The sequence below is a fragment of the Hypomesus nipponensis genome, chromosome 25, assembly GCF_054491055.1.
Source record: "Hypomesus nipponensis isolate SF chromosome 25, ASM5449105v1, whole genome shotgun sequence".
Classification (NCBI taxonomy): Eukaryota; Metazoa; Chordata; class Actinopteri; order Osmeriformes; family Osmeridae; genus Hypomesus; species Hypomesus nipponensis.
The window spans coordinates 607,501-632,500 of NC_140385.1; the positions used below are offsets into that span (position 1 = coordinate 607,501).

The 25,000-nt window shown below is 53.6% G+C and overlaps 4 protein-coding genes and 1 long non-coding RNA gene across 7 annotated transcripts in view; 3 read left to right on the forward strand and 2 right to left on the reverse strand.

Moving 5' to 3' along the window:
• Window positions 1–163, reverse strand: part of LOC146221548 (uncharacterized) — a 2,158-nt gene extending 1,995 nt beyond the window's left edge. The window contains exon 1 of the long non-coding RNA XR_014746750.1: window positions 1–163. This exon is cut by the window's left edge and continues 327 nt beyond it. This is a non-coding gene — a long non-coding RNA (uncharacterized LOC146221548).
• On the forward strand, window positions 147–5,205 carry toporsb (topoisomerase I binding, arginine/serine-rich b). Of its 2 annotated transcripts, none has more exons than XM_084691606.1 (3): window positions 147–348; window positions 1,065–3,550; window positions 3,651–5,205. In XM_084691606.1, the coding sequence occupies exons 2-3, from the start codon at window positions 1,068–1,070 to the stop codon at window positions 5,152–5,154; spliced, it is 3,987 nt and encodes a 1,328-aa protein (XP_084547732.1). In that variant the 5' UTR covers window positions 147–348; window positions 1,065–1,067; the 3' UTR covers window positions 5,155–5,205. The 2 variants fall into 2 exon arrangements, with proteins under 2 accessions (XP_084547732.1, XP_084547733.1); XM_084691607.1 differs by having other exon boundaries at window positions 3,654–5,205.
• A 685-nt stretch (window positions 5,206–5,890) lies between these two features.
• Window positions 5,891–16,973, forward strand: rigi (RNA sensor RIG-I). Of its 2 annotated transcripts, none has more exons than XM_084691666.1 (20): window positions 5,891–6,156; window positions 6,418–6,549; window positions 6,685–6,866; window positions 8,062–8,212; window positions 8,430–8,594; window positions 9,031–9,201; window positions 10,192–10,351; window positions 10,614–10,863; window positions 10,938–11,100; window positions 11,339–11,440; window positions 11,526–11,686; window positions 11,857–11,992; window positions 12,112–12,260; window positions 12,378–12,474; window positions 12,926–13,099; window positions 13,833–13,984; window positions 14,526–14,625; window positions 15,125–15,292; window positions 16,083–16,224; window positions 16,312–16,973. In XM_084691666.1, exons 1-19 carry the CDS (start codon window positions 6,051–6,053, stop codon window positions 16,190–16,192), a joined length of 2,829 nt encoding a protein of 942 aa, XP_084547792.1. In that variant the 5' UTR covers window positions 5,891–6,050; the 3' UTR covers window positions 16,193–16,224; window positions 16,312–16,973. The 2 variants fall into 2 exon arrangements, with proteins under 2 accessions (XP_084547792.1, XP_084547791.1); XM_084691665.1 differs by having other exon boundaries at window positions 5,895–6,156; window positions 14,526–14,669.
• A 2,444-nt stretch (window positions 16,974–19,417) lies between these two features.
• Window positions 19,418–21,858, reverse strand: LOC146221551 (CXXC-type zinc finger protein 4). Its single transcript, XM_084691888.1, has 2 exons — window positions 21,051–21,858; window positions 19,418–20,048 (listed from the first exon to the last, which is right to left on the reverse strand). Exons 1-2 carry the CDS (start codon window positions 21,849–21,851, stop codon window positions 20,001–20,003), a joined length of 849 nt encoding a protein of 282 aa, XP_084548014.1. The 5' UTR covers window positions 21,852–21,858; the 3' UTR covers window positions 19,418–20,000.
• A 2,892-nt stretch (window positions 21,859–24,750) lies between these two features.
• LOC146221552 (nephronectin) overlaps window positions 24,751–25,000 on the forward strand; it is a 7,263-nt gene continuing 7,013 nt past the window's right edge. Inside the window, exon 1 of the mRNA XM_084691575.1 lies at window positions 24,751–25,000. This exon is cut by the window's right edge and continues 339 nt beyond it. The gene's annotated coding sequence lies outside the window, so the exon portion shown is untranslated.

Genomic DNA, 25,000 nt, shown 5'->3' on the forward strand with positions numbered 1-25,000 from the left:
CGTCTCAACAATAGGTTCAATCGTTTGAGCGACGTTTTCTCTAGTCGCTAGGCGGCGCTGTTGGTCGGAGGACCACGACCTCTCTTCAACCAGAAGAAGAAGTCAACGATCCCAGAATCCTCTTTGTTTTTATCGACTAGCTGTTTGATTTACATCCGTGGAGCCTGCGAGCTGGCTGACACCGTCCACTAAATGTTACAATTTCAACGTTTCTGTTGATCTGAATAACTAATAATATCGCTAGAAGATGATCGGCACTATCGGTGTCCATGATTGTTGTTGTGACATTTAATCGTGAAACGGAAGATCACATATGAGAGCCTTTGGCGTTGCGAGTCGAGTGTTTAGGTAAGGGTGAGGAAGATGCTTCTGATAGTGCTAGCTTTGTCCACTGCTAATCTATTTGGCGTTTGTTTCGTTTCTAGATCCTATCTAGTAATTCAGCTACATACATCCGTGTACACCGGGTGCTAGTCAATGTCCGCAGTTGTATGTGAACATTTTTGAAGCCAGATTTGGAGGGTGAGACATGTCGGGGAGCTGACTGGCTAACCAGTTTAAGTGGGAATTCTATTATGACGCTAGTAATGCTAGTCGTACATGAGTAATGCTAGCAGGACGCTAGTAATGCTAGTTGTACGGGGGTAATGCTAGTAGGACGCTAGTAATGTTAGTCGTACGGGGGTAATGCTAGTAGGACGCTAGTAATGTTAGTCGTACGGGGGTAATGCTAGTAGGACGCTAGTAATGTTAGTCGTACGGAAGTAATGCTAGCTCTCAAAGTATCGAGCATGTAGCCGTGGAGTCCTTATCCCCGAGGTTATGTTCACCAGTAACTTCAAAAGCTCAAATTTGTGGCAGCCAGCGTACGATTTCACATTAATGTATATGTTGACAGAAATACTTGTTCGGGGGACGGCTTCCTACTTGTGACGGCTTCCTACTACCGTGTGTGTGTGTGTGTGTGCGCGCGCGCGTTTGTATTTCAGTGTTTCTGTGTGTCTGCGCTCTACAGTGTGTGTGATTGTATTTCCGTGTTCCTGTGCTCATCTGTGTGTGTGCAGGTGATGGCGCCCACCAGGATGAAGCTGCGTGTGCGGAGGAAGGACAGCGGGGGAGGGGGGGGAGGGGGGAAGACCACCCCCTCCCGCTCAGTGTCAGCCGAGGCGTCTCCTGACTCCAAGTGTCCCATCTGCCTGGACGTGTTCCAGAACCTGGCCTACCTGGACGCCTGTCTGCACCGCTTCTGCTTCCGCTGCATCCAGGAGTGGTCTCGCAGCAAGGCTGAGTGCCCGCTCTGCAAGCAGCGCTTCTCCTCCATCCTGCACTCCGTCCGCGCACACGACCACTTCAAGGAGTTCCGGCTCCGCCCCCCGCCCAGCCACGCCCCAGCCGCCGCCGCCGCAGGCGCTGCCTTGACAACGGACGGCAGGCGCCGGCACCGGCAACGGACCCTCTCTCAGGGGGGCCGGGCGGGGGAGGGGGGCACGAGGGGCGGGGGGAGGGAGAGGAGGCGGTCGGGCCGTAACCGTGGGAGACCGACCACCTCCCCCCCTCCTCCTCCTCCTCCTGGAGGCGGGGTAGAGGGACAGGAGGGGGAGGATCCAGGGCTGAGCCTCGTCTTCGGGGCGTCGTCTGTGTTGCCTAGAGACGGGGGCAGGCTGCTGATGCGCCTGGCGTCTCGTCTCCGGGTCCAGCCCGAGGGCGCCAGCGCCCGCCGCCTCCACCAGAGGGCGCTGCTGGGCTTCCGCCGCCAGCTGTACCGCACCGGCGTGCGCGTCCGGGGCGTGCAGGGCGGGGAGGGCGTGCAGGGCGGGGAGGGCGGGGAGGGCCACGACATCACGGCGGCACACTACCAGCACAACCCCGACGCCCTGCAGCGCCTGCTGCCGTGGTTACACAGGGAGCTGACGGCGCTTTACGGGTACAACACCTATCTGGTCAACCTGGTGCAGGACATCATCCGCTCACGCCTCACCCACACTGACATGGAGGACGGGGACATACACGAGGAGCTCCGCCCCTTCCTGCTGGCCAGGACTGACCACTTCCTGCACGAGCTGAGCAGCTTCGCCAGGTCGTCTCTCAGCATGGAGGCGTACGACCAGAGCGCCGTGTACGAGCTGCCCACCCCGCCCGCCCCGCCCGCCCCCAGCTACGAGGAAGGCTCCTCCTCTTCTGTTATCGCCATCTCCGAGGGGGAGGAGGCCCCAGCGCTAACGTCAGGAAGTGGAGTGAGCAGAACAGGAAGTATGCTCAGTGAGGCACCATGGGATGATGAGACTCCAGGCCCCTCCTACTCCACAGCCGAGCCATGCCATTCACCCATGCAGCTGTCAATCAGCCCCAGGGAGCCGGGAACCAATCACACATCTGTCCAGTCCTGCGAGGCCACGGGGAAACCCCAAGCACAGGAGGGGGAGGAGGGGGAGGAGTGCCTGATCGTGGGCTACGTCAAGCCCATGGCAGAGAGAACTCCAGAGCTGGTGCAGCTCTCCTCTGACAGTGAGGAGGAGGAGGAAGAGGAGAAGAAAGCAGAGAAGATGGAGAATCTTCCATCCCTCCCCTCCCTCATCCTTCCTGTCCTCCATCCCTCCATCCCTGCCCTGGCAGACCAGAGAGAGTCACACACACCCTCTGCCCTGGCAGACCAGAGAGAGTCACACACACCTTCTGCTCTGGTCAGGACGGAGAGAGAGAGGGAGCAAGGAGGAGAGAGAGAGAGGGAGCAGGAAGGAGAGAGGGAGCAGGAAGGAGAGAAGGAGCAGGGAGGAGAGAGGGAGCAGGGAGGGGGGCACATATTGCAGTGCTGGAGGGAGGGCAGTTCAGAGGCGAGGAGTCATAGAGGAGACTCCAGGAGCAGAGAGAGACCAGCAGGGGGCAGCAGAGAGAGGAGCAGGAGTTCTGACACCAGCAGCTCGATCCGCAGCACTGTGTCGGTGAGCAGCAGGGAACCCTGGGAAGGGTGGTCCTCCAGGGGGAGGACACAAGACAGACAGAGGGAGAGAGAGAAGGAGAGGTGGAGGAGGAGAGACAGGGAGCGGGAGAGGCGTTGCCATAGAAGCCGCGGTCGAGCGACAGAGAGGTGGTGGGTGAAGGAGAGGGGGAGAGACGGAGAACAGGGGAAGGAGAGAGACAGGGAGAGGGGCAGTGGTGTCTCTCTCTTTCTCTCCAGACGGCCCCCAGGTGTGGAAGGTTCCACGTCTCCTTCTTCCAGCAGCGAGCGTTCCAGGAGCAGCCACAGCCGGGGCGGAGCTAGCTCCTCCTCCCTCTCTGGCTCCGCCTCCGTTGGAGGAGGGGGCGTCCGGAGGGACAAACCTGGAGGGAAGAGGAAGTACAAGAGCAGACACCTGCAGGACCCAACCTGGCAACCCAGCTCTGACAGCACACACAGGGGGAGAACCTGGCAACCCACCTCTGACAGCACACATAGGGGGAGAGACACAGAAAGAGAGAGGGAGAGAGGGAGGCCGGAGGGGGAGAGGAGCAGGGGAGAGAGGAGGAAGAGGAGGAGAAAAGGAGGAGAGAGCAGTACCTGTGTGAGAGAGAGGTGAGACTGTTGTTGTTTCTATGGACTCATCTTTTACAGAATGTAACACCTCAAACTCTAATTCTGTGTGTGTGTGTATGGTGTGTGTGCGTGTGTCCAGCAGGACACTGAGCCGCAGCCCCAGTGTTGAGATCATCTACGAGGGCACCACCTCCCTAACCCCGCCTCCTCGCCGCAAACGCCACGCCCCCCGGTGCCAGCGCTCCCCTCTCGTCATCACCATCGACAGCGACAGTGACCATGACGACCACAGGCATTCGGGTCCTCCTCCAGCCCTTAGCGACCAGGCTCTGTGTCTCTCTGACCCCTGCGTGACCCCGGCGACGCCCCCAGCTGTGGAGCCTTGCCTGGACCTGGGCGTCGACCTCAGCGACCTCCCCGTGGACATCCTCCACCACACCCCCGACCCCTGCCTGACCCTGCCCCCAGAGCAGAGAGACCTCTGCCTGACCCTGCCCCCAGAGCAGAGAGACCCCTGCCTGACCCTGCCCCCAGACCAGAGAGACCCCTGCCTGACCCTGCCCCCAGAGCAGAGAGACCCCTGCCTGACCCTGCCCCCAGAGCAGAGAGACCCCTGCCTGACCCTGCCCCCAGAGCAGAGAGACCCCTGCCTGACCCTGCCCCCAGAGCAGAGAAGCCCCTGCCTGACCCTGCCCCCAGAGCAGAGAAGCCCCTGCCTGACCCTGCCCCCAGAGCAGAGAGACCCCTGCCTGACCCTGCCCCCAGAGCAGAGAGACCCCTGCCTGACCCTGCCCCCAGAGCAGAGAAGCCCCTGCCTGACCCTGCCCCCAGAGCAGAGAGACCCCTGCCTGACCCTGCCCCCAGAGCAGAGAGATAGGAACAAGCTGACCACTAGACCTGCTGACCCTGGGGTCGTGACCTCTGACTCTCATCTCTTGGAGACCATCCTGCAGGAACTGGATGTCATCACCCAGCCTGACCCTGACCAGCACCTGGAGGTCATCACCCAGCCTGACCCTGACCAGCACCTGGACCCCACTCCCACCCCAGCCCAGCCTGGGCCAATCAGGGGTTCTGCTGGGGGAGGCAGTCTGCCACCTAGAGACTCACCCCCCCCACACACACACACACACCTGCCTGTCTCACCTGTGTCTCACACACACGCACACCTGCCTTCATCTCCATCACCTACCCACCTGTCTGTCTCCCATGATGTCAGTTTAATCCAGCGATCGTCTTTAACACTCAAACCCTGCCTCCCTCCACCCCCTCTCCTTAACTCTGGTCTGACTTCCTCTGTCTCCCTCCCTCCCCCTCTCTGCTGCCCCTCCCCTCACCCAGAGGCAGAGCAGGCCTCTCCTTCCCACACACCCCTCTCCTCGCCCCTGCCCCCCAGCCTCGCCCTGCCCCCCAGCCTCGCCCTGCCCCCCAGCCTCGCCCTGCCCCCCCAGCCTCGCCCTGCCCCCCCACCCACACTGAAGATGCCTCTACCAGGAAAGAGAATGCTGCAGACTCAGACACACACCAGTACAGCCTGCTGCAGTGATGGACACACATGCACACCTGACAGTCAGATCTTTATGTCTAAGATACTACTTGAATTGAGGGATCAGCAGTTAATAAACTATTGCTCTGCCTCTTAGAATATATAATGTGTCGCGCAGCGTTGGAATAAATACCAATGTTGATATTCAGTATGTTTTTCATTGTGTGGATGTGTGTGTGTGTGCAGTGCCGCCGCTAGCCATTTTGGTGCCCTACGCATAATTCCTTTATGATGCCCCCCCCCCCCCACCACCACCACAGCTGCCCTGTCAATGCATCCACATTCTGTGTTTGATATGATGCTGGTTACGAAGTTAATGCTTATAGTTATAGTTAACTATAAGTTAGCAGCATATTTCCCGTATTTAACAATAATTAAACATGGACTTACCTGAAAGTGATGCACGGGCATCATCTTGCAGTTTATTTCTTTTTCTGCCCCTGACTCCTGTTGTCTTTTGAGGCCATTTTCGAAAAGTTTACCTAGCCTACTGTCAAAGTTCGTCAGGCCACTGAGATAGAAAAGGGCACCCACGGCGAGCTTGGAAAGTTGAGTGTGTATTTGTTTTTTTGTGGGGTGGGGGTGGGGGGGTGCACCATCGTAACGTTTTTTGAGCAATTAAATATATCTCTTGTTTTGCCTGTTTTGTGATAAACATGCCTAAAAGGTGCGTAATATTTATATAGGCCTACTGAAATAATATCGGCATTATAATTATAATAACTATGATGATTTTTCAGTTGGCAAATTTTTGGTGCCCCCTCAAGTCTTGGTACCCTACGCACAGCGAGTAGTGCGCGTTATGGGAGCGGCGGCACTGTGTGTGGATGTAATATATGTTTGACTAGGGGAGGAGTAGAACTGGTGTTTCGATTATGATGTAGCTCGCGTAGTTTCACTTTCGTTTCTGGGTATGGTCTCGAGGGGGTTTTCTGGTTCAGGTTGGCAGACGAACGGGCAGGTTAAAGCGTTATCAGCCTACCATAAATCAGGATGTATGAGACGGAGAAAAACAACCTGCGGACTTTTAACAAACATATTGTTGCTATTTTACGACCGTCTTACATCACGGAGTTCATGAACACGTACTTATCTGCTGGTAGGTGAACTGAACCAGACTGCCGAATGTTTCGCGTAAAAAACATTATTTAATTCAATTAAAGCAAGGCCATTGAAAACAGGAATAACGAGTGGTCTATCACCATCAGTAGGCTAATAAAGTCGACTTGCTAACGCGAGGAATTGGCTGAAGAATGTTAAATGAACCCGAAATGAAATGACCTCAGTTTGTTACCGCTAGATGGCAACAAAGCTAATTGTAGCGGGTTCTCCCTGCATTTCTGTGGATGTGTGTGTCCAGAGTGTGTGGAGCGGATCCTGTCGGAGGAGGTCAGCTCCGTAACCAAGGCAGCGGAGCGTCTTCTGCAGAGTGTTTGTGAGCTCGAGACTCAGGGATGGTTCCAAGGCTTCAAAGACACACTGTTTGCCTCAGGTACGCCTCACATAGGTGTGTGTGTGTACTGCTTCAGGCACATGGTAGGTGTTTAGTGTGTTTGTTAGGGTTGTAGACGTTGGTTTTCATGTTGTTGTTGACATTAGTGTTTGTGTTGCTGTTGGTGTTGCCCAGGTTACCATGGTCTGAGCAGGGCTCTGAGCGGGTGGGACTTTGGGCCCCTGGAGAGCCTGGTGGAGGCCCGAGCGCTGCTGGACCGGGTGGAGCCAGGACTGACCTCACACATCAAACCCAGCGAGCTGCTGCCTCACCTGGTGCCCTGTCTGCTGCCACGCCAGGGGGAGGAGATACGTGCTGTAAGGACCAGGGGGAGGAGATAGGTGCTGTAAGGACCAGGGGGAGGAGATAGGTGCTGTAAGGACCAGGGGGAGGAGATAGGTGCTGTAAGGACCAGGGGGGAGGAGATAGGTGCTGTAAGGACCAGGGGGAGGAGATAGGTGCTGTAAGGACCAGGGGGGAGGAGATAGGTGCTGTAAGGACCAGGGGGGAGGAGATAGGTGCTGTAAGGACCAGGGGGGAGGAGATAGATGCTGTAAGGACCAGGGGGGAGGAGATACGTGCTGTAAGGACCAGGGGGAGGAGATACGTGCTGTAAGGACCAGGGGGAGGAGATAGGTGCTGTAAGGACCAGGGGGAGGAGATAGGTGCTGTAAGGACCAGGGGGAGGAGATAGGTGCTGTAAGGACCAGGGGGAGGAGATAGGTGCTGTAAGGACCAGGGGGGAGGAGATAGGTGCTGTAAGGACCAGGGGGGAGGAGATAGGTGCTGTAAGGACCAGGGGGGAGGAGATAGGTGCTGTAAGGACCAGGGGGGGAGATAGGTGCTGTAAGGACCAGGGGGGAGGAGATAGGTGCTGTAAGGTCCAGGGGGGAGGAGATAGGTGCTGTAAGGACCAGGGGGGAGATAGGTGCTGTAAGGACCAGGGGGGAGGAGATACGTGCTGTAAGGACCAGGGGGAGGAGATACGTGCTGTAAGGACCGGGGGGGGGGGGAGGAAGTGGGAATAGATCCACTTTGTAGACACACACTTTGTATGTGATGTTTATGTGTGTGTGTGGTGTGGTGTGTGTGTGGTGTGTGTGTGTGTGTGTGTGTGGTGTGTGTGTGTGTATGTGGTGTGTGTGGTGTGTGTGTGTGTGGTGTGTGTGGTGTATGTGGTGTGTGTGTGTGTGTGTGTGTGGTGTGTGTGTGGTGTGTGTGTATGTGGTGTGTGTGTGTGTGTGTATGTGGTGTGTGTGGTGTGTGTGTGTGTGGTGTGTGTGTATGTGGTGTGTATGTGTGTGTGTGTGTGGTGTGTGTGTGTGTGTGTGTGTGTGTGTATGTGTGTGTGTGTGTGTGTGTGTGTGTGGTGTGTGTGTGTGTGTGTGTGTGGTGTGTGTGTGTGTGTGTGTGTGGTGTGTGTGTGTGTGTGTGTGTGTGTGTGTGTGTGTGTGTGTGTGTGTGTGTGTGTGTGTGTGTGTGTGTGTGTGTGTGTGTGTGTGGACCCCTGAGGTGGAGGCCCAGCGTGGTTGTACTGCAGCAGGCCGCTGTCTGATTGGCTGTCTGAAGAGGAGTGATTGTGACACGTGGTTCAAGCAGCTGAAGATGGCGCTGGAGGAGTGTGAGTTCACCCTCGCTCTGCACCAGCTGGCAGGGCACGCAGGTACACACACACACACACCACACACACACACCACACACACACACACACACACACCACCATACACACACTACACACACCACCATACACACACACACACACACACCACCTTACACATACCACCATACACACACCACCATACACACACACCACACACACACACACCAAACACACGCCGGTGTCAGACAGTGGATCTGATTGGCTGCTGTGTGTCTCTCAGAGTCTGCTGGTGATGTCGATGATGACGCCATGGAGATCGAGGATGGGAAGCTGGGTGAAACCATGACGACGGTGTCCATCCAGTACCGGGGAGGAAGTGAGGATGAGGAGGATGAAGGAGCTCCACCTGAGCGTCTCCTTGAAGCCCCGCCCCCCTCTGCAGGAGGTGAGATGCTTCAGGTCTTGTCCTGACCAATAGGAGCACTCAGGTCTAGTTCTGACCAATAGGAACACTCAGGTGTAGTTCTGACCAATAGGAACGCTCAGATCTAGTCCTGACCAAAAGGAACACTCAGATCTAGTCCTGACCAATAGGAACACTTATGTCTAGTCCTGACCAATAGGAACACTCAGATCTAGTCCTGACCACTAGGAACACTCAGATCTAGTCTTGACCAATAGGAACACTCAGATCTAGTCCTGAACAATAGGAACACTCAGATCTCATCCTGACCAATAGGAGGACTTCTATCAACAGAAGGATAGATGCAGTTCTCTCTGCTGTGATTGTGGCTTCTACATTCAATATTCAACTTATTATAATGTTCTTCGGTAGGTACCAGGTTCTAACTTGTGTGTTCTGTGTTCTGTGCATTCCACAGAGGCAGGTGTCAGTAGCAGTAGTGGGCAGGGCCAGTGTGGAGCAGGAGCAGGAGGAGGAGGAGGAGGAGGAGGAGGAGGAAGAGGAAGAGAGAAGAAGCTGAGAATGTACCAGGCAGAGCTGGCTGAACATGCAATGAGAGGAGAGAACACCATCATCTGTGCCCCTACTGGTGAGTTAGACCAGGTTAGACCGGGTTAGACTGGGTTAGACCAGGTTAGACTGGGTTAGACTGGGTTAGACCAGGTTAGACTGGGTTAGACCAGGTTAGACTGGGTTAGACTGGGTTAGACCAGGTTAGACTGGGTTAGACCGGGTTAGACTGGGTTAGACTGGGTTAGACCAGGTTAGACTGGGTTAGACCAGGTTAGACTGGGTTAGACCGGGTTAGACTGGGTTAGACTAGGTTAGACCAGGTTAGACTGGGTTAGACCAGGTTAGACTGGGTTAGACCAGGTTAGACCGGGTTAGACCAGGTTACACCAGGTTAGACTGGGTTAGACCAGGTTAGACCGGGTTAGACTGGGTTAGACTGGGGTAGACCAGGTTAGACCAGGTTAGACTGGGTTAGACCAGGTTAGACTGGGTTAGACCGGGTTAGACTGGGTTAGACTAGGTTAGACCAGGTTAGACTGGGTTAGACCAGGTTAGACTGGGTTAGACCAGGTTAGACCGGGTTAGACCAGGTTACACCAGGTTAGACTGGGTTAGACCAGGTTAGACCGGGTTAGACTGGGTTAGACTGGGGTAGACCAGGTTAGACCAGGTTAGACTGGGTTAGACCAGGTTAGACTGGGTTAGACTGGGTTAGACTGGGGTAGACCGGGTTAGACCAGGTTAGACTGGGTTAGACCAGGTTAGACTGGGGTAGACCGGGTTAGACTGGGTTAGACTGGGTTAGACCAGGTTAGACTGGGGTAGACCAGGTTAGACTGGGTTAGACCAGGTTAGACTGGGGTAGACCAGGTTAGACTGGGTTAGACCAGGTTAGACTGGGGTAGACCAGGTTAGACCAGGTTAGACTGGGGTAGACCAGGTTAGACTGGGGTAGACCAGGTTAGCCTGGGGTACACCAGGTTAGACTGGGTTAGACCAGGTTAGACTGGGGTAGACCAGGTTAGACTGGGTTAGAACTCTACCAATCTTCTGCCTCCGCCCCCAGGTTGTGGGAAGACAGTGGTTGCCTTGGCAATCTGTGAGCATCACCTCAAGGTCAAGGGTGAGGGGGCGAAGGTCGTGTTCATGGCAACCAAGGTGGATGTGTATGAGCAGCAGTACAAACTGTTTCAACAGCACTTCCAGCACAATAACCCAGATATCAGGTCAGACACACACACACAGTTACACACACACAGTGATACACACACACACACAAATAACACACACGCATATCCACACATACAAATGCATTCATCCTTTCATATACACATTCACAAGCACACATGCCAACATAGACAGGAGATTCCTGTTTTAAATCATGTCTGAAATGTTCCTCCACCCTCCCCCCCTGCCCTCCCCCCTGCCCTCCCCCCTGCCCTCCCTCCCTGTCCTTCCCCCTGCCCTCCCCCCCTGCCCTCCCCGCAGAGTGACAGGTCAGTGTGGATACCAGGATGCCATGAACATGCAGCTGGTGCTGGACTGCCATGATGTGATCGTGCTCACCCCCCAGATCCTGGTGAACGCCCTGGCCCGGGGCGAGCTGCCCTCCCTGGCCTCCCTCTCTCTCCTCATCCTGGACGAGTGTCACAACACCACGGGGAAACACCCCTACAACGTCCTCATGGCCTCCTACCTGGACACCAAGCTGTCCTCAGGAGGGCCCACGCTGCCTCAGGTACACACTCACACACACACAGACACACACACAAAGACACACAGAGAGTAACAGGTGTGCCCCCCCCCCCCCAGGTGGTGGGTCTGACTGCCTCGCTGGGTGTGGGCGTGTTCAGGGACCTGGACGGCGCGCAGAGCAACATCCTGCAGCTGTGCTCCAGTCTGGACGTCCACAACATCTCCACCGTGCACACACACACGGAGGAGCTGCACTCTCACGTGTACACACCTGAGAAAGGTACACACACACACCTGTACTCACACACACACCTGGACACACACACACACCTGTACTCACACACACACCTGGACACACACACACACCTGTACTCACACACACACCTGGACACACACACACGGAGGAGCTGCGCTCACACGTCTAGACGCCTGAGAAAGGTACACACTCCCTCTCTCCTGTGTGTGTGTGTGTGTGTGTGTGTGTGTGTGTGTGTGTGTGTGTGTGTGTGTGCATGTAGAATTCTCCCTAGTGGAGCAGAGAGAGTGTAACTCCTTCCGCAGGATCATCCATGACATCATGATGAAGATCGAGACGCTGGCCAAGTCTGTCTACAACATAGGTACACACACACATACACACACACACGTGTCCCTCCCTGTGTATGATATAGGTACTGGACACCTCTCACCCCCTCCCCCCCATAGACTCCCTGTCCAACATCGTGAACAGGGACTACGGGAGTCAGAAGTATGAGCAGTGGATTGTGGAGGTGCAGAACAAGTGCAGGGTTCTGAGGATGAAGGAGGATGAGGAGGAGGAGAGGAGGGTCTGCAGAGCCCTCTACAACTACACTGAACACCTCCGGGTAACAGCCTGATTGGCCGTTTGATTGGCTGGTTGATTGATTGACAGAAACATTAGTTACCACCCACCAGCCTACACTGTACACCTCTCTCTCTCTTTCTTTCCCCCCCCACCACTCTCTCTCTCTCTCTCTCTCTCTCTCTCTCTCTCTCTCTCTCTCTCTCTCTCCAGACGTATAATGATGCTCTGATCATCAACGAAGACGCTCGGACCCAGGATGCTCTGGACTTCCTGTCGGACTTCATCGAGGACAAGAGGAACGCAGGAAATGACATGATCGAGAGGGATCTGACCAACTTGTTTGATGGTGAAAATCAGAGAGAGAGGGAAAGAGAGAGGGAGGGTGTATTAAGTTTGTGTGGTTTACAAGTGTGTGTGTTCTATTCCATGTGTATATAATGTGTGTGTTCTCCTGTGTGTGTGCAGGCCAGCTGGTGCACCTATCTGCGTTGGCCAGCAGGGGGCAGAGTGAGAACCCCAAGCTGAAGGAGCTGCAGTTCATCCTGCTGGAAGCACACAGGCACGACCAGAACACCCGCACTGTGTTGTTCGTCCAGACCCGGGCCCTGGCACACGTGAGTGTGTGTGTGTGTGTGTGGAGAAAGAGAGCATGTGTGCGTGGGTACTGCACATTTTTGTGTGAATGAGCATTTTGGATTTGAGAAGTGTTACTCACGTGTGTGTGTGTGCAGGCTATGAAGAGGTGGATTGAGGAGACCGAAAATCTCAGCTTCCTGCAGCCGCTGGTTCTGATTGGCCGAGGACGCAAGAATCAGCTGACGGGTTCAGGTGTGTGAGTCTAAGAGTGTGTAGTGTGTGTGAGAGTGTGTTAATGAAGGTGTGTGTGTGTAGTGTGTGTGTCTGTGTGTGTGTGAGAGTGTGTTAATGAGGAGGTGTGTGTTGCTGTTTCTTGTATTTGTGATTTCTTGTCTTTGCAGCACTTTGGTCAATGTGGGTTGTTTTTCAAAGTGCTTCATAAATACATTTGTTGTTGTTGTCTGTCACATGACCCTCACCTCTATGAAGGGTGTCCTGTGTGTGTTCCCAGGTCACATGACCCTCACCTCTATGAAGGGTGTCCTGTGTGTGTTCCCAGGTCACATGACCCTCACCTCTATGAAGGGTGTCCTGTGTGTGTTCCCAGGTCACATGACCCTCACCTCTATGAAGGGTGTCCTGTGTGTGTTCCCAGGTCACATGACCCTCACCTCTATGAAGGGTGTCCTGTGTGTGTTCCCAGGTCACATGACCCTCACCTCTATGAAGGGTGTCTTGGAGAAGTTCAAGAGTTCTCCTGATCACCGTCTCCTGATCGCCACCTCTGTAGCTGACGAGGGCGTGGATATCCCACAATGCAACCTGGTCCTCATGTACGAGTATGTGGGCAACGTGGTCAAGATGGTCCAAGTCAGAGGTGCCTCAGTACCCCTCTGCCTCTCTCTGCCTCAATACCCATCTGCCTCTCTATGCCTCAATACCCATCTGCCTCTCTCTGCCTCAATACCCCTCTGCCTCTCTCTGCCTCAATACCCCCCTGCCTCTATACCCCTCTGCCTCTATACCCCTCTGCCTCTCTCTGCCTCTCTCTGCCTCAATACCACTCTGCCTCTCTCTGCCTCGATACCCCTCTGCCTCTCTCTGCCTCAATACCCCTCTGCCTCTCTCTGCCTCAATACCCCTCTGCCTCTCTCTGCCTCTATACCCCTCTGCCTCTCTCTGCCTCAATACCCCTCTGCCTCTCTCTGCCTCTATACCCCTCTGCCTCTCTCTGCCTCAATACCCCTCTGCCTCTCTCTGCCTCTATACCCCTCTGCCTCTCTCTGCCTCAATACCCCTCTGCCTCTCTCTGCCTCATTACCCCTCTGCCTCTCTCTGCCTCAATACCCCTCTGCCTCTCTCTGCCCTAATACCCCTCTGCCTCTCTCTGCCTCTCTCTCTCTTCCTCTCTTCCTCTCTCTCACTCTCTCTCTCTTCATCTTTCATCCTCTCTTTTTCTCTTTCTCTTCCTCTCCCTCCATCCCTCTCGCCTTTCATTCCTCTCTCCCTCCCTCTCCCTCCTTTTCTCCTTCCCTCTATTGTCTTTTCCCCCATCTCTGTCCCTAACCTTAATCCTGTGTGTGTGTGTGTGTGTGTGTGTGTGTGTGCAGGCCGTGGCAGAGCCCAGGGCAGCAGGTGTTACCTGGTCACCAGTCAGAAGGAGAGAGTAGAGAAGGAGAAGCTCAACATGCAGAAGGAGAAGCTGGTGGAGCAGGCTGTGAGGAAGCTGCAGAACACTCCCCCTGACACACTGAGGAACAAGGTACACACACACACACACTCACTGAGGAACACGGTACACACACTGAGGAACACGGTACACACACACACACTCACTGAGGAACACGGTACACACACTGAGGAACACGGTACACACACACACACTCACTGAGGAACACGGTACACACACTGAGGAACACGGTACACACACACACACACTCACTGAGGAACACGGTACACACACTGAGGAACACGGTACACACACACACACACTCACTGAGGAACACGGTACACACACTGAGGAACACGGTACACACACTGAGGAACACGGTACACACACACACACACTCACTGAGGAACACGGTACACACACTGAGGCACAAGGTACACACACACTCACTGAGGAACACGGTACACACACTGAGGAACACGGTACACACACTGAGGAACACGGTACACACACTGAGGAACACGGTACACACACTGAGGCACAAGGTACACACACACTCACTGAGGAACACACACTGAGGTGCGCACACAAAAACAGCATTGCGATGCCATAATGTGTGTGTGTGTGTGTGTAGGTGGAGGCCTTCCAGAGACATGCACAGGCTGTTAGAGAGCAGGAGAGGAGGCCAGAGAGAAAGAGGACATCTGGAAGCTTCCAGCTGCTCTGCTCCAAGTGTAAAACACCTGCCTGCTACCTAGAGGACGTCAGGGTCCTGATGGTAGTCACACACACACACACACTCTCTCACACTCACTCTGTCTCACACACACTCGCTCTCTCTCTCTCTCTCTCTCTCTCTCTCTCTCTCTCTCTCTCTCTCTCTCTCTCTCTCTCTCTCTCTCTGTCTATCTCTGTCTCTGTCTATCTCTCTCTCTGTCTCTGTCTCTCTCTCTCTCTCTCTCTCTCTCTCTCTCTCTCTCTCTCTCTCTCTCTCTCTGTCTGTGTGTCTGTCTGTCTGTCTGTCTCTCTCTCTCTCTGTCTCTCTCTCTCTCTCTCTCTCTCTGTCTCTCTCTGTCTCTCTCTGTCTCTCTGCCTCTCTCTGCCTCTCTCTGTCTCTCTGCCTCTCTCTGTCTCTCTGTCTCTCTCTGTCTCTGTCTCTCTGTCTCTGTCTCTGTCTCTCTCTCTCTCTCACACCCTTAAACACTGTGTCTGTTTTCCCTGTGCCCCCCCCAGGGTGCTCACCACATTGTTCTGGATCATTCCATGTTCTCGCGGGCGCGGGTGGAGCCCCACCCCAAGCCCAAGACCTACGACGGCGTGAACATGAACAGGAAGCTGTTCTGTGGGGCGCAGGGCTGCAGGCACGACTGGGGCGTCCTAGCAACCTGCTTCAACATCCAGGTACACACACACTCACTGTAGACACACTAATTATTCAATCAATTCACACGTTTTTCTTTCCATTAAGGAGTAGCGTTGCACATATGTGATCGTTCGAATGCGGGTCTCACAGCGTAACGTCGCACATATGCGATTTTGAACGTTCCAACTGAATATTTTCTGAGACAAAAACTATGCAACAAGCGGTTTAGTATGGCTTCAATATGTACTACTGAGAAGGGTAACAAGTAACACTAGCATGGTGCATGGTAGGAGCTAGAGTGAGTATTATACTCACACTCACTAGACACACTATATACTCACACTCAATAGACACACTATATACTCACACTCACTAGACACACTATATACTCACACTCACTAGACACACTATATACTCACACTCACTAGACACACTATATACTCACACTCACTAGACACACTATATACTCACACTCACTAGACACACTATATACTCACACTCACTAGACACACTATATACTCACACTCACTAGACACACTATATACTCACTATAGACACACAATATACACACACTCACTTTAGACACCATACACACTTACTATACAGTGGAGACACACACTCACTATGTACACAGTAGACATGTACTAGTACTGTACTAGTATTTGTAGTTGTTGTGTGTTTCCTAGTGATGGTTGTTGTGTGTTTCCTAGTGATGGTTGTTGTGTGTTTCCTAGTGATGGTTGTTGTGTGTTTCCTAGTGATGGTTGTTGTGTGTTTCCTAGTGATGGTTGTTGTGTGTTTCCTAGTGATGGTTGTTGTGTGTTCTAGAACCTGCCTGTCATCAAGGTGGACAGCTTTGTGGTGAAGAACTGTGTTACTGGGCAACAGCGTTACTACAGGAAGTGGAAGGACGTTCCAGTTGCTATGGCACCCTTTGAAGTGACCGAAATGCCTGACAACTGGGGCCCCTGTGAGTGTGTGTGTGTGTACTGTGTGTGTGTTGTGTAGTGTGTGTGTACTATATTTTAACTCCTTAATGTGTCTCTTCTCTATCCAGTACCTGAGGAACAGTCTGGACCTCAAGCCTAGCCAATAGGACAGCAGTATGGAGGAGAGGATTGGCTGGTTACCCTGTCACTCATACTGTAATGGAACCTATGATGTCAGATTCAGCTCCTTTATCAAGAGACATGCAGGGGGATTCAGCTCATGCGAACTTTGTCTGCAGTGAAATCTTCTCTCTCACTCTCTCTCACTCACTCTCTCACTCTCTCACTCTCTCACTCTCTCACTCTCTCATACTCTGCGCCTCCAGAAAGCAAAGTGCTCCCCAGGGACCCAGGGTTCCAGAACAAGAACCCTCATTAATATTGAGAACTGGAATATGGAGTCTGAGGGAGATGGGAATATGATCACGATTCACATTTAGATTTATTCATTTTGCAGACGCTTTTATCCAAAGCGACTTCCAAGAGAGAGCTTTACAAAGTGCGTAGGTCACTGATCATGACAACGAGATAGCCCCAAAAACATTTTGGGAAGCCAAAACATAAAGCACAAATTGTCTTGTTCATTGTTCTCCTTATAACTGAACTGATCACACACACACACACACTCTCTCTCTCTCTCTCTCTCTCTCTCTCTCTCTCTCTCTCACTTTGATAGATCAGTGTGAAGGAGGTGTGGATCAATCAACAATAAATACTGAGAACGAGGAAACCATCTCTGGGTGTTTATGGAAGCAATCTTTAGCTCACACACAAGCACACACACACACACAAGCACACACACACAAGCACACACAAGCACGCACACACACAAGCTAAATCTCTTCAGCAACACTAAGTACACTATTCCACAATAATCAGATTATTATGTTTTAATCTATTTTTAAATAATTCACTTTGTTGCCGAGCCCCCTCTCTCTCTGTGTTCCGCTCGCCCACACAGGCAGGAAGGGGTTAACGTTCAGCATGAATGCTCGTGGCCGGGCGGGGAGGTGGGGGGGCGGGGGGGGAGGAGTCGGGAGCCGTGCTCGGTGACGGGGCCGCGCCCCGCAGCCCCCCCCCCCCCCCGCCCCCCGCCCCTCCAGAGGAAGGAGACAGACAGCAGTAATGAGTCCTGCGGGACGCGCCTGGCAGAGCGGAAAGAATAACGACGGAGGGTGGAGGAGGGGAGGAGAGGAGGAGAGGAGGAGGATGAGAAGAGAGTGAGGGGGGAGCGATTGATGAAGAGAGAGGAACAGAGAGGGAGAGAAAGACGTTATAAAAACGAGACTAGCAAGGTGGTAATGAGAGAGACGGAGGGAGGGAGAGAGGGAGAGAGAGAGAAGGAAGGGAGGGAGAGGGAATAGCAGGGTGGTAATGATGTGTTAAACTCCTCAGCAGATTGATTGGCTCAGCAGCGGTTAATTGGAGATAATTGAATTTAAGTCGAGTGATAAAGAGGTCAGTCATCTGGGACCACACAACCTGTCTGTCTGCCTGTATTCCTGTCTGTCAGTCTACTTTTCTGTCTCTCGGTCCATCTACCTGTCTCCATCCCTCCCTCTCTTTCCCTCCACACCCCTCTCTCTCCATCTCTCTATCCCATCCCCCTGTTCCCCCTGTCCTCCATCTCTCTATCCCATCCCCCTGTTCCCCCTGTCCTCCATCTCTCTATCCCATCCCCCTGTTCCCCCTGTCCTCCTCCATCTCTCTATCCCATCCCCCTGTTCCCCCTGTCCTCCATCTCTCTATCCCATCCCCCTGTTCCCCCTGTCCTCCATCTCTCTATCCCATCCCCCTGTTCCCCCTGTCCTCCTCCATCTCTCTATCCCATCCCCCTGTTCCCCCTGTCCTCCTCCATCTCTCTATCCCATCCCCCTGTTCCCCCTGTCCTCCTCCATCTCTCTATCCCATCCCCCTGTTCCCCCTGTCCTCCTCCATCTCTCTATCCCATCCCCCTGTTCCCCCTGTCCTCCTCCATCTCTCTATCCCATCCCCCTGTTCCCCCTGTCCTCCATCTCTCTATCCCATCCCCCTGTTCCCCCTGTCCTCCTCCATCTCTCTATCCCATCCCCCTGTTCCCCCTGTCCTCCTCCATCTCTCTATCCCATCCCCCTGTTCCCCCTGTCCTCCATCTCTCTATCCCATCCCCCTGTTCCCCCTGTCCTCCTCCATCTCTCTATCCCATCCCCCTGTTCCCCCCTGTCCTCCATCTCTCTATCCCATCCCCCTGTTCCCCCCTGTCCTCCATCTCTCTATCCCATCCCCCTGTTCCCCCTGTCCTCCATCTCTCTATCCCATCCCCCTGTTCCCCCTGTCCTCCATCTCTCTATCCCATCCCCCTGTTCCCCCTGTCCTCCTCCATCTCTCTATCCCATCCCCCTGTTCCCCCCTGTCCTCCTCCTCCATCTCTCTATCCCATCCCCCTGTTCTCAGGGCTGAGGAGTGGTGAGATGAGCCTGTTTGCCCCGCCTCCATTCTCCAACACAACCTCGTCTCCTATTGTTATCCTGTTGCCTAGCAACAGGGGTCGTCATGAAAAGGCTGTCTCTCTTTGGATAGCTACAGCGTTACAGGACCACACACACACATCATACACACACACACACACACACACACAGTGTACGCCACACACACGTACATTAGTGCTCACGCACACAAAGACTCTGAATGACGTCTTCTGATATGTGCAGAACATACACTGATTCACGGCTGCATCACCAGAGAGCTGACAAAGTGGATATGGATTTATCTATATAGAATATTACAATTATACTTAAAACAATGATCAAATATACATATGTATTAGTTACAATTATTGTAAAACAATATAGATACATATTATATCATGTTACAATTATTATTAGAACTATATCTTAACAGTTACAATAATTTTAAGAACGTTATTTAGTATGCACTGAATTATAATTATTTAAAGAACTAAACATATATTAAATGATTGTTGTTAGTGTTAGAACTCGATACATACTTGGAACCCTTTCCATGTGCAGATGGTTCTGTAAAGAATCACTTTATGTTCCTTCATGAAGTAAAAGATCTCTATGGTTCCATATGGTTCCTCAGAGCACCCTTCACTTTGACACACACACACACACATCCCTGTGTGATGCAATGGGCAGACATCTTTACTGGAGTCAATTCTGTTGAAAACACTTTATTATCTCACACTGACGTCACCACGGCAACACAAAAACACCTTGTTGTCTCCAGGGCCTTCCTACAGAGACACGGGGTTCCGGAATGTTCGAGAAAGTTCCGCGATTGGGAACCTGAGAACCAGAGAGTCCTTCTGTTGTGTTCTGTTAGGAGGGTTCTAACACAGGGCTTCACCAGGATTCTGATACATACAGGAGAACATAGGACCCCAAGGTAATGTGTGTGTGTGAGTGTGTGTGTGTGAGTGTGTGTGTGAGTGTGTGTGTGAGTGTGTGTGTGTGAGTGTGTGTGTGAGTGTGTGTGTGTGTGAACATGAGAGTGAGAGTGGACCATCCAAGGAGTGTAGAGGTAGAAACCATTAATATGAGGATGTATATGTTGTTCTTACCTGGTGTATTTGTGGGAGTGCATGTGCGTGTGTGTGTGTTAGATAGTTAAGAAGTTTATATTGTGGTTCTGTTGTGGTCCTGCTGTGGTTCTGCTGTGGTCTTGTCATGGTTCTGCTGTGGTTCTGCTGTGGTCTTGTCATGGTTCTGCTGTGGTTCTGCTGTGGTCTTGTCATGGTTCTGCTGTGGTCGTAGTTCTAGAAGAACCATCTGAAAGCTTCTCCACTGGGCACAGAGGAGGGGCGCTGCAAAGAGAAAAGGACTTCACTACCCAGCATGCATCAGGATAATCTTGATTGGACTACAGGTGAAGGGGCATCACTGAGGGGTATAACATGACGCAACGTACTGAAATCACAGTGCTGAACCTATGTACACACACACATACTGGTCACACACACACACACACACACACACTGGTCACACATGCCCACACACACACACACTGGTCACACACAGTTAGCCACCAAAACCCCTGATGAGGCCTCCAAATTAAGACGGTTATTACAGCTAATACACTGTGTGTGTGTGTGTGTGTGTGTGTGTGTGTTGGTCGTGCTGCTCTGAGTGTAATTAGTTGTGGGTGATTCCCAGAGGACTGATTCACTGCCAGAGGCTTACTACTGCCGTGTGTGAGTGAGTGTGTGTGTGAGTGAGTGTGTGAGAGTGAGAGTGTGTGTGTGTGTGAGTGTGTGTGCAGTCTCCACAGCCTAATGTTAATGCCAATACACCAGGGCTCACCTATTAACACACAGAGCCTCACACACACTCTCACACTCCTCCCAGTGTGTGTGTGCGGGGCATGTGTCACTGTGTGAGTGTGTTTCCTGGCACTCAGTCCTAACCCTGATTATTGCCAGTCAGACATATGATAAAACTGGAGGGCATCCATCAGTGTGTGTGTGTATGTGTGTGTGTGTATGTGAGTGTCTGTGTGTGTGTGTGCGTGTTTGCGTGTGTGTGTGTGGCTTTCTGCCAAGACCCTCCAGGGAATCAGTTACTCCCCCAAACTGGCTCACACACATATTACACAACCACACAGACACACACAAACACACTATGTAGCCGCAGACACACTCTCTCTCCCACACACACACATTCTCTCAGGGTAATTACAGATAATAGATTTTGGCAAAGTCGGTGGGCATCTTGTGTGTGTGTATAGTGTGTGTGTGTGTAAAGAGAGTGTGTGTGTATAGAGTGTGTGTGTGTAAAGAGAGTGTGTGTGTATAGAGTGTGTGTGTCACCTCCAGAGTGCTGCTTCCTGGTTTCTTCTTCAGCTCGTCACACTTCCTGAACTTGCAGATCTGGTGTCCTGTCTTCCTGTTCCTGCAGGCGGAGCACACGCCGCAGTTAATGAGCCTCCTGCAGGGGGCGCACACGCCACAGCGCTTCCTCTTTCGCTTGGCCCCGCCCCCTGAGCCCCCGGTCGTCCCCGACGACGGCGAGGTGGAGGGGCAGGGGGAGGAGCTAGCCTGCTGACAGTCCGAGCGCTGGCTCTGATTGGTGATCTGGAAGGCGCTGCCGTCCGCCATCCCTGCTGCCGACCCCATCGTCATGACGATGACCCCCGGAGGCAGGCCCAGCCCCCCCAGTGTCGGGATGGAGGGAAAGCCCCCGACTCCGCCCCCGTTGCAGTTCCTGGCCTCTGATAGGCCGAGCATGTCCGTCTGGGCGTGGCCTTGCTTGTTCATGCACTCCGAGTATCCATGCAGGAAGGCGCCATTGCCGTGCACGTGATGATGCGTTTCCTGTCCGAGCGCGTGCGCGTGCTTGCCGTCACCGCGGTGATGCGCCCCGGTCCGGTGGGGCGTGTGCATGTGGGCGGCGGCGGTGGCCGCGGGAGAGGGATGATGCTGCAGCTGTTTCCTGCCCCACAGCATGGCGTTCATGTTGACGTTGTCGTGGCAACCCCAGGGCGCCACCCCCAGCTGGCCCCCGGGGAAGAGGGGCGTGGCCAGGCGGGCGGCCGCCAGCTTGGCCGTCTGGGGAAAGGCTGCGTTCATGTTGCTCTTGTAGAAGTTAGCAAAGGAACGATAGCGATCCATCTCAGCACTGTAGTCCAGAACCTGACCTTGACCCTGACCTTGACCCTGAGTGTGACCCTGACCGTGGCCGTGACCTCCCTGACCTCCCTGAGCCTGGCCCTGGTGGGAGGAATGTCCGCTCTCCACACACACCCCACTGGATAACCCAGACATGACCTTTCACCTTTCACCCGTCACCTGGTTGTGGTTGCTGTGGGAGACTGGGTGACTGAGCGCAGGGGGAGAGGAGTTAACCCTGAGAGGTCACACCAGCCCAGCCTGCAGGGACAGACAGAGGAGACTGGTTAGAGAGGGAGGGAGGTGGAGAAGGAGAGAGAGGGAGGGAGAGGGAGGAGAGGGAAGAGGGGAGGGGAGGAAGGAGAAAGAGAGAGAGAGAGAGAGAGAGAGAGAGAGAGATGGGGGGGGGAAGAGAGAGACAGAGAGAGAGAGAGAGAGAGAGAGAGAGAGAGAGAGAGAGAGAGAGAGAGAGAGAGAGAGAGAGAGAGAGAGAGAGAGAGAGAGAGAGAGAGAGAGAGAGAGAGAGAGGGAGGCTGTAATGGTGCAGGTCACCAGATGATGACAGACTAAAGGATGGGGTCACCATGACGACCTAACATCAACACGACTGTGACATCACTGCAGGGTCCCAGTTGCTGCAGTCATATTATATACTGTTTATATATATTTACATTTATATACTGTATATACATATTTACATCTTGTTCATTTAACAGTCGCTCTCATCTGCAGCACTAAGGTGGTCTGCTCACTCCAGTATGAACATAAAGGATCTATTCTGGGATTTCATATCCTCTATCTCCCTCTCTCTTTCCTGCTTCTCTCTGAACTAATGCACACACCTGATATGTAAGAGGGAGGGAGGGAGGGAGGTAGGGAGGGAGGGAAGGAGGAAAGGAGTGAGGGAGGGAGGGAGGGAGGTAGGGAGGGAGGGAGGGAGGGAGGGAGGGAGGGAGGGAGGGAGGGAGGGAGGGAGGGAGGGAGGGAGGGAGGGAGGGAGGGAGGGAGGGAGGGAGGGAGGGAGGGAGGACAACAAGGCCTTGGAGTAGAGACTGAAAGGGGAAACAGGACTGCAGAAACAACGAACACAATACTACAGTCTGTGTGTGTGTTTGCCTCTATGTGTGTGTTTGCGTATGTGTGTGTGTGTGTCTGCATGAAAGAGAGAGAGAAAGAGAGTGAAAGATTGTGTGTGTGTGTGAGACTGAGAGAGAGAGACAGATAATGTGTGTATGTGTGTGCTGGTGTGTGTGTGTGTCTGTGTGTGTGTGAGAAAAAAAGACAGAGAGAGAGAGATAGAGAGTGTGTATGTGTGTGTGTGTGTGTGTGTGGCGGCCCCGTGCCCGAGGCGTAACTAATTACCCTGTCTGGTCAGGCGGAGCGCGAGGCGCGGAAGGTCACCGGACGGGGATATTGTCCTGACACATAAAGCTCCCTCGCGCGCCCCGCGCCAGCTCGCATTCCCCCCGGCGGCTGGCCAGCTGGCCCGCGCCAGCGCCGCCAACACCGTCAACACAGCATGCGAACAGAGATGCAGCGGGAGGGAAGATGGACGCGCGGTACCTACCGAGCAGCGGACGATCCCGTGCGGGGAGAACGAGGAGCATGTTTCCGCTGGAGGGGAGAGGGATGGCGGGTGGGAAGGAGGGGGGGAGCAAAGCAGCGATCGGTTATCGGTAATCACGGGTGGTAGAGGTGAAAGCTCCAGCAGGATACGGCTGTACAGCGACCTGTAGGCAGGAACGGAAAAAAAGAAAAAAGACGCACAGGGGATAATGAGTAATGGCGGAGGGCAGACCGATCGCGCGCGGTGCGTCCTAGAAGACGAGCTATGAGTGACGGGAGAGAGGCGGGGGTTTGGGGGAGGAGGGGGGCATGCGACGCTGACGGTAACAGAGGGGGGCTCGGGCTCCTCCCGGGGCGCTCGCGGCAGGGTGGGTGTGTGTATTGTGCTGGCGAGTGTGCGCTCTCGCTCGTTCGCTCGCTCGCTCGGCTCGTGCCCTCCGTGTCTCCTGTCGCTGCGTGCGGCTGATTTGTGCTGGGCGAGGTGAGGAAACCGAGGAGGAAGGCGCGAGCCCCCGTCGATCATTGGCTGCCAGACTCCCTGGGAACATGAGAAGGGCGCGAGGGGAAGGAGGGGGCTTAAGAGGCTACCGGGAGGAAATGACCGGGGATTTACATCCTGATTTACATCTCCGTTACCGTCGATATGATCTAGAGCGAATGACCAAATAAAAAGTGGATAAGGAAATGGATATACGTGATGTGTAGATGTGTGTGTGCGTGTGCGTGTGAGAGAGAGAGAATGTAGTGGGTTAATTCCCCACACTACTAGTCTTAACATGTCTAACCGCTATAAAAACACTCATGCAAAATATCATGGAGTCAAGACGTGTGTGTGTCAGAGGTAAGTAGGGTAGATCAAAACCTTGACTCCAACATCTCTTGTCATCCCCTCTAGTGAGTATGTGTGTGTGAGGGGGGGGGGGGGGGGGGGGCTGTCGATAGCGCAACACCGCCATCTGCTGGAGACGTGATGTCACCGCAGCTTGCAACAGCGCTCTGCAGCCCTCCCCCGTCTAACTAGGTGAGGTGTGTGTGTGCTCTAGCTAGGTGAGGTGTGTGTGTGTGTGTGTTGGTCTTGATTTGAGGTGTTTCGAATCCCGTAGAGACCTACTCTAGATAGAAATAACTCGATCTCTTTATTTCCCCCTCTCTTCCTCTCTCCTTGCTCTCATCGTCCCCCCCTCTCCTCACCGTCTCCTCCCCCTCTCCTTTCCTCGCTCCAGCATAAACAGATGGATGTAAGTTGGCTCTCAACATAAACAATTGTGTGTATGTGCATGTGTATGCATGTGTGTGCGTACGTGTGAGTGTGCAGATGTGTGTGTGTGTAAGTGTGTACAAATGTGTGTGTGCAAGTGTATGTGTGTGTTTGTGTGTTAATCCTTCTGTAGTCTGCGGTCTGTTTAACTCCACAGCGCGCTCGTGTAGGTGACGTGATGGAACAAGGTTGCAGCCCCCGGGGGATCTGCCACGGCTGCCTCCCGAGACACCCCGGCACACTGTCAAGTTTGGAGTCCGTGCGCAACGGCCACTTGCCAGAGAGCACCCGGGAGAACTAGCATGGCATGCTGAAATAAGTAGGGATT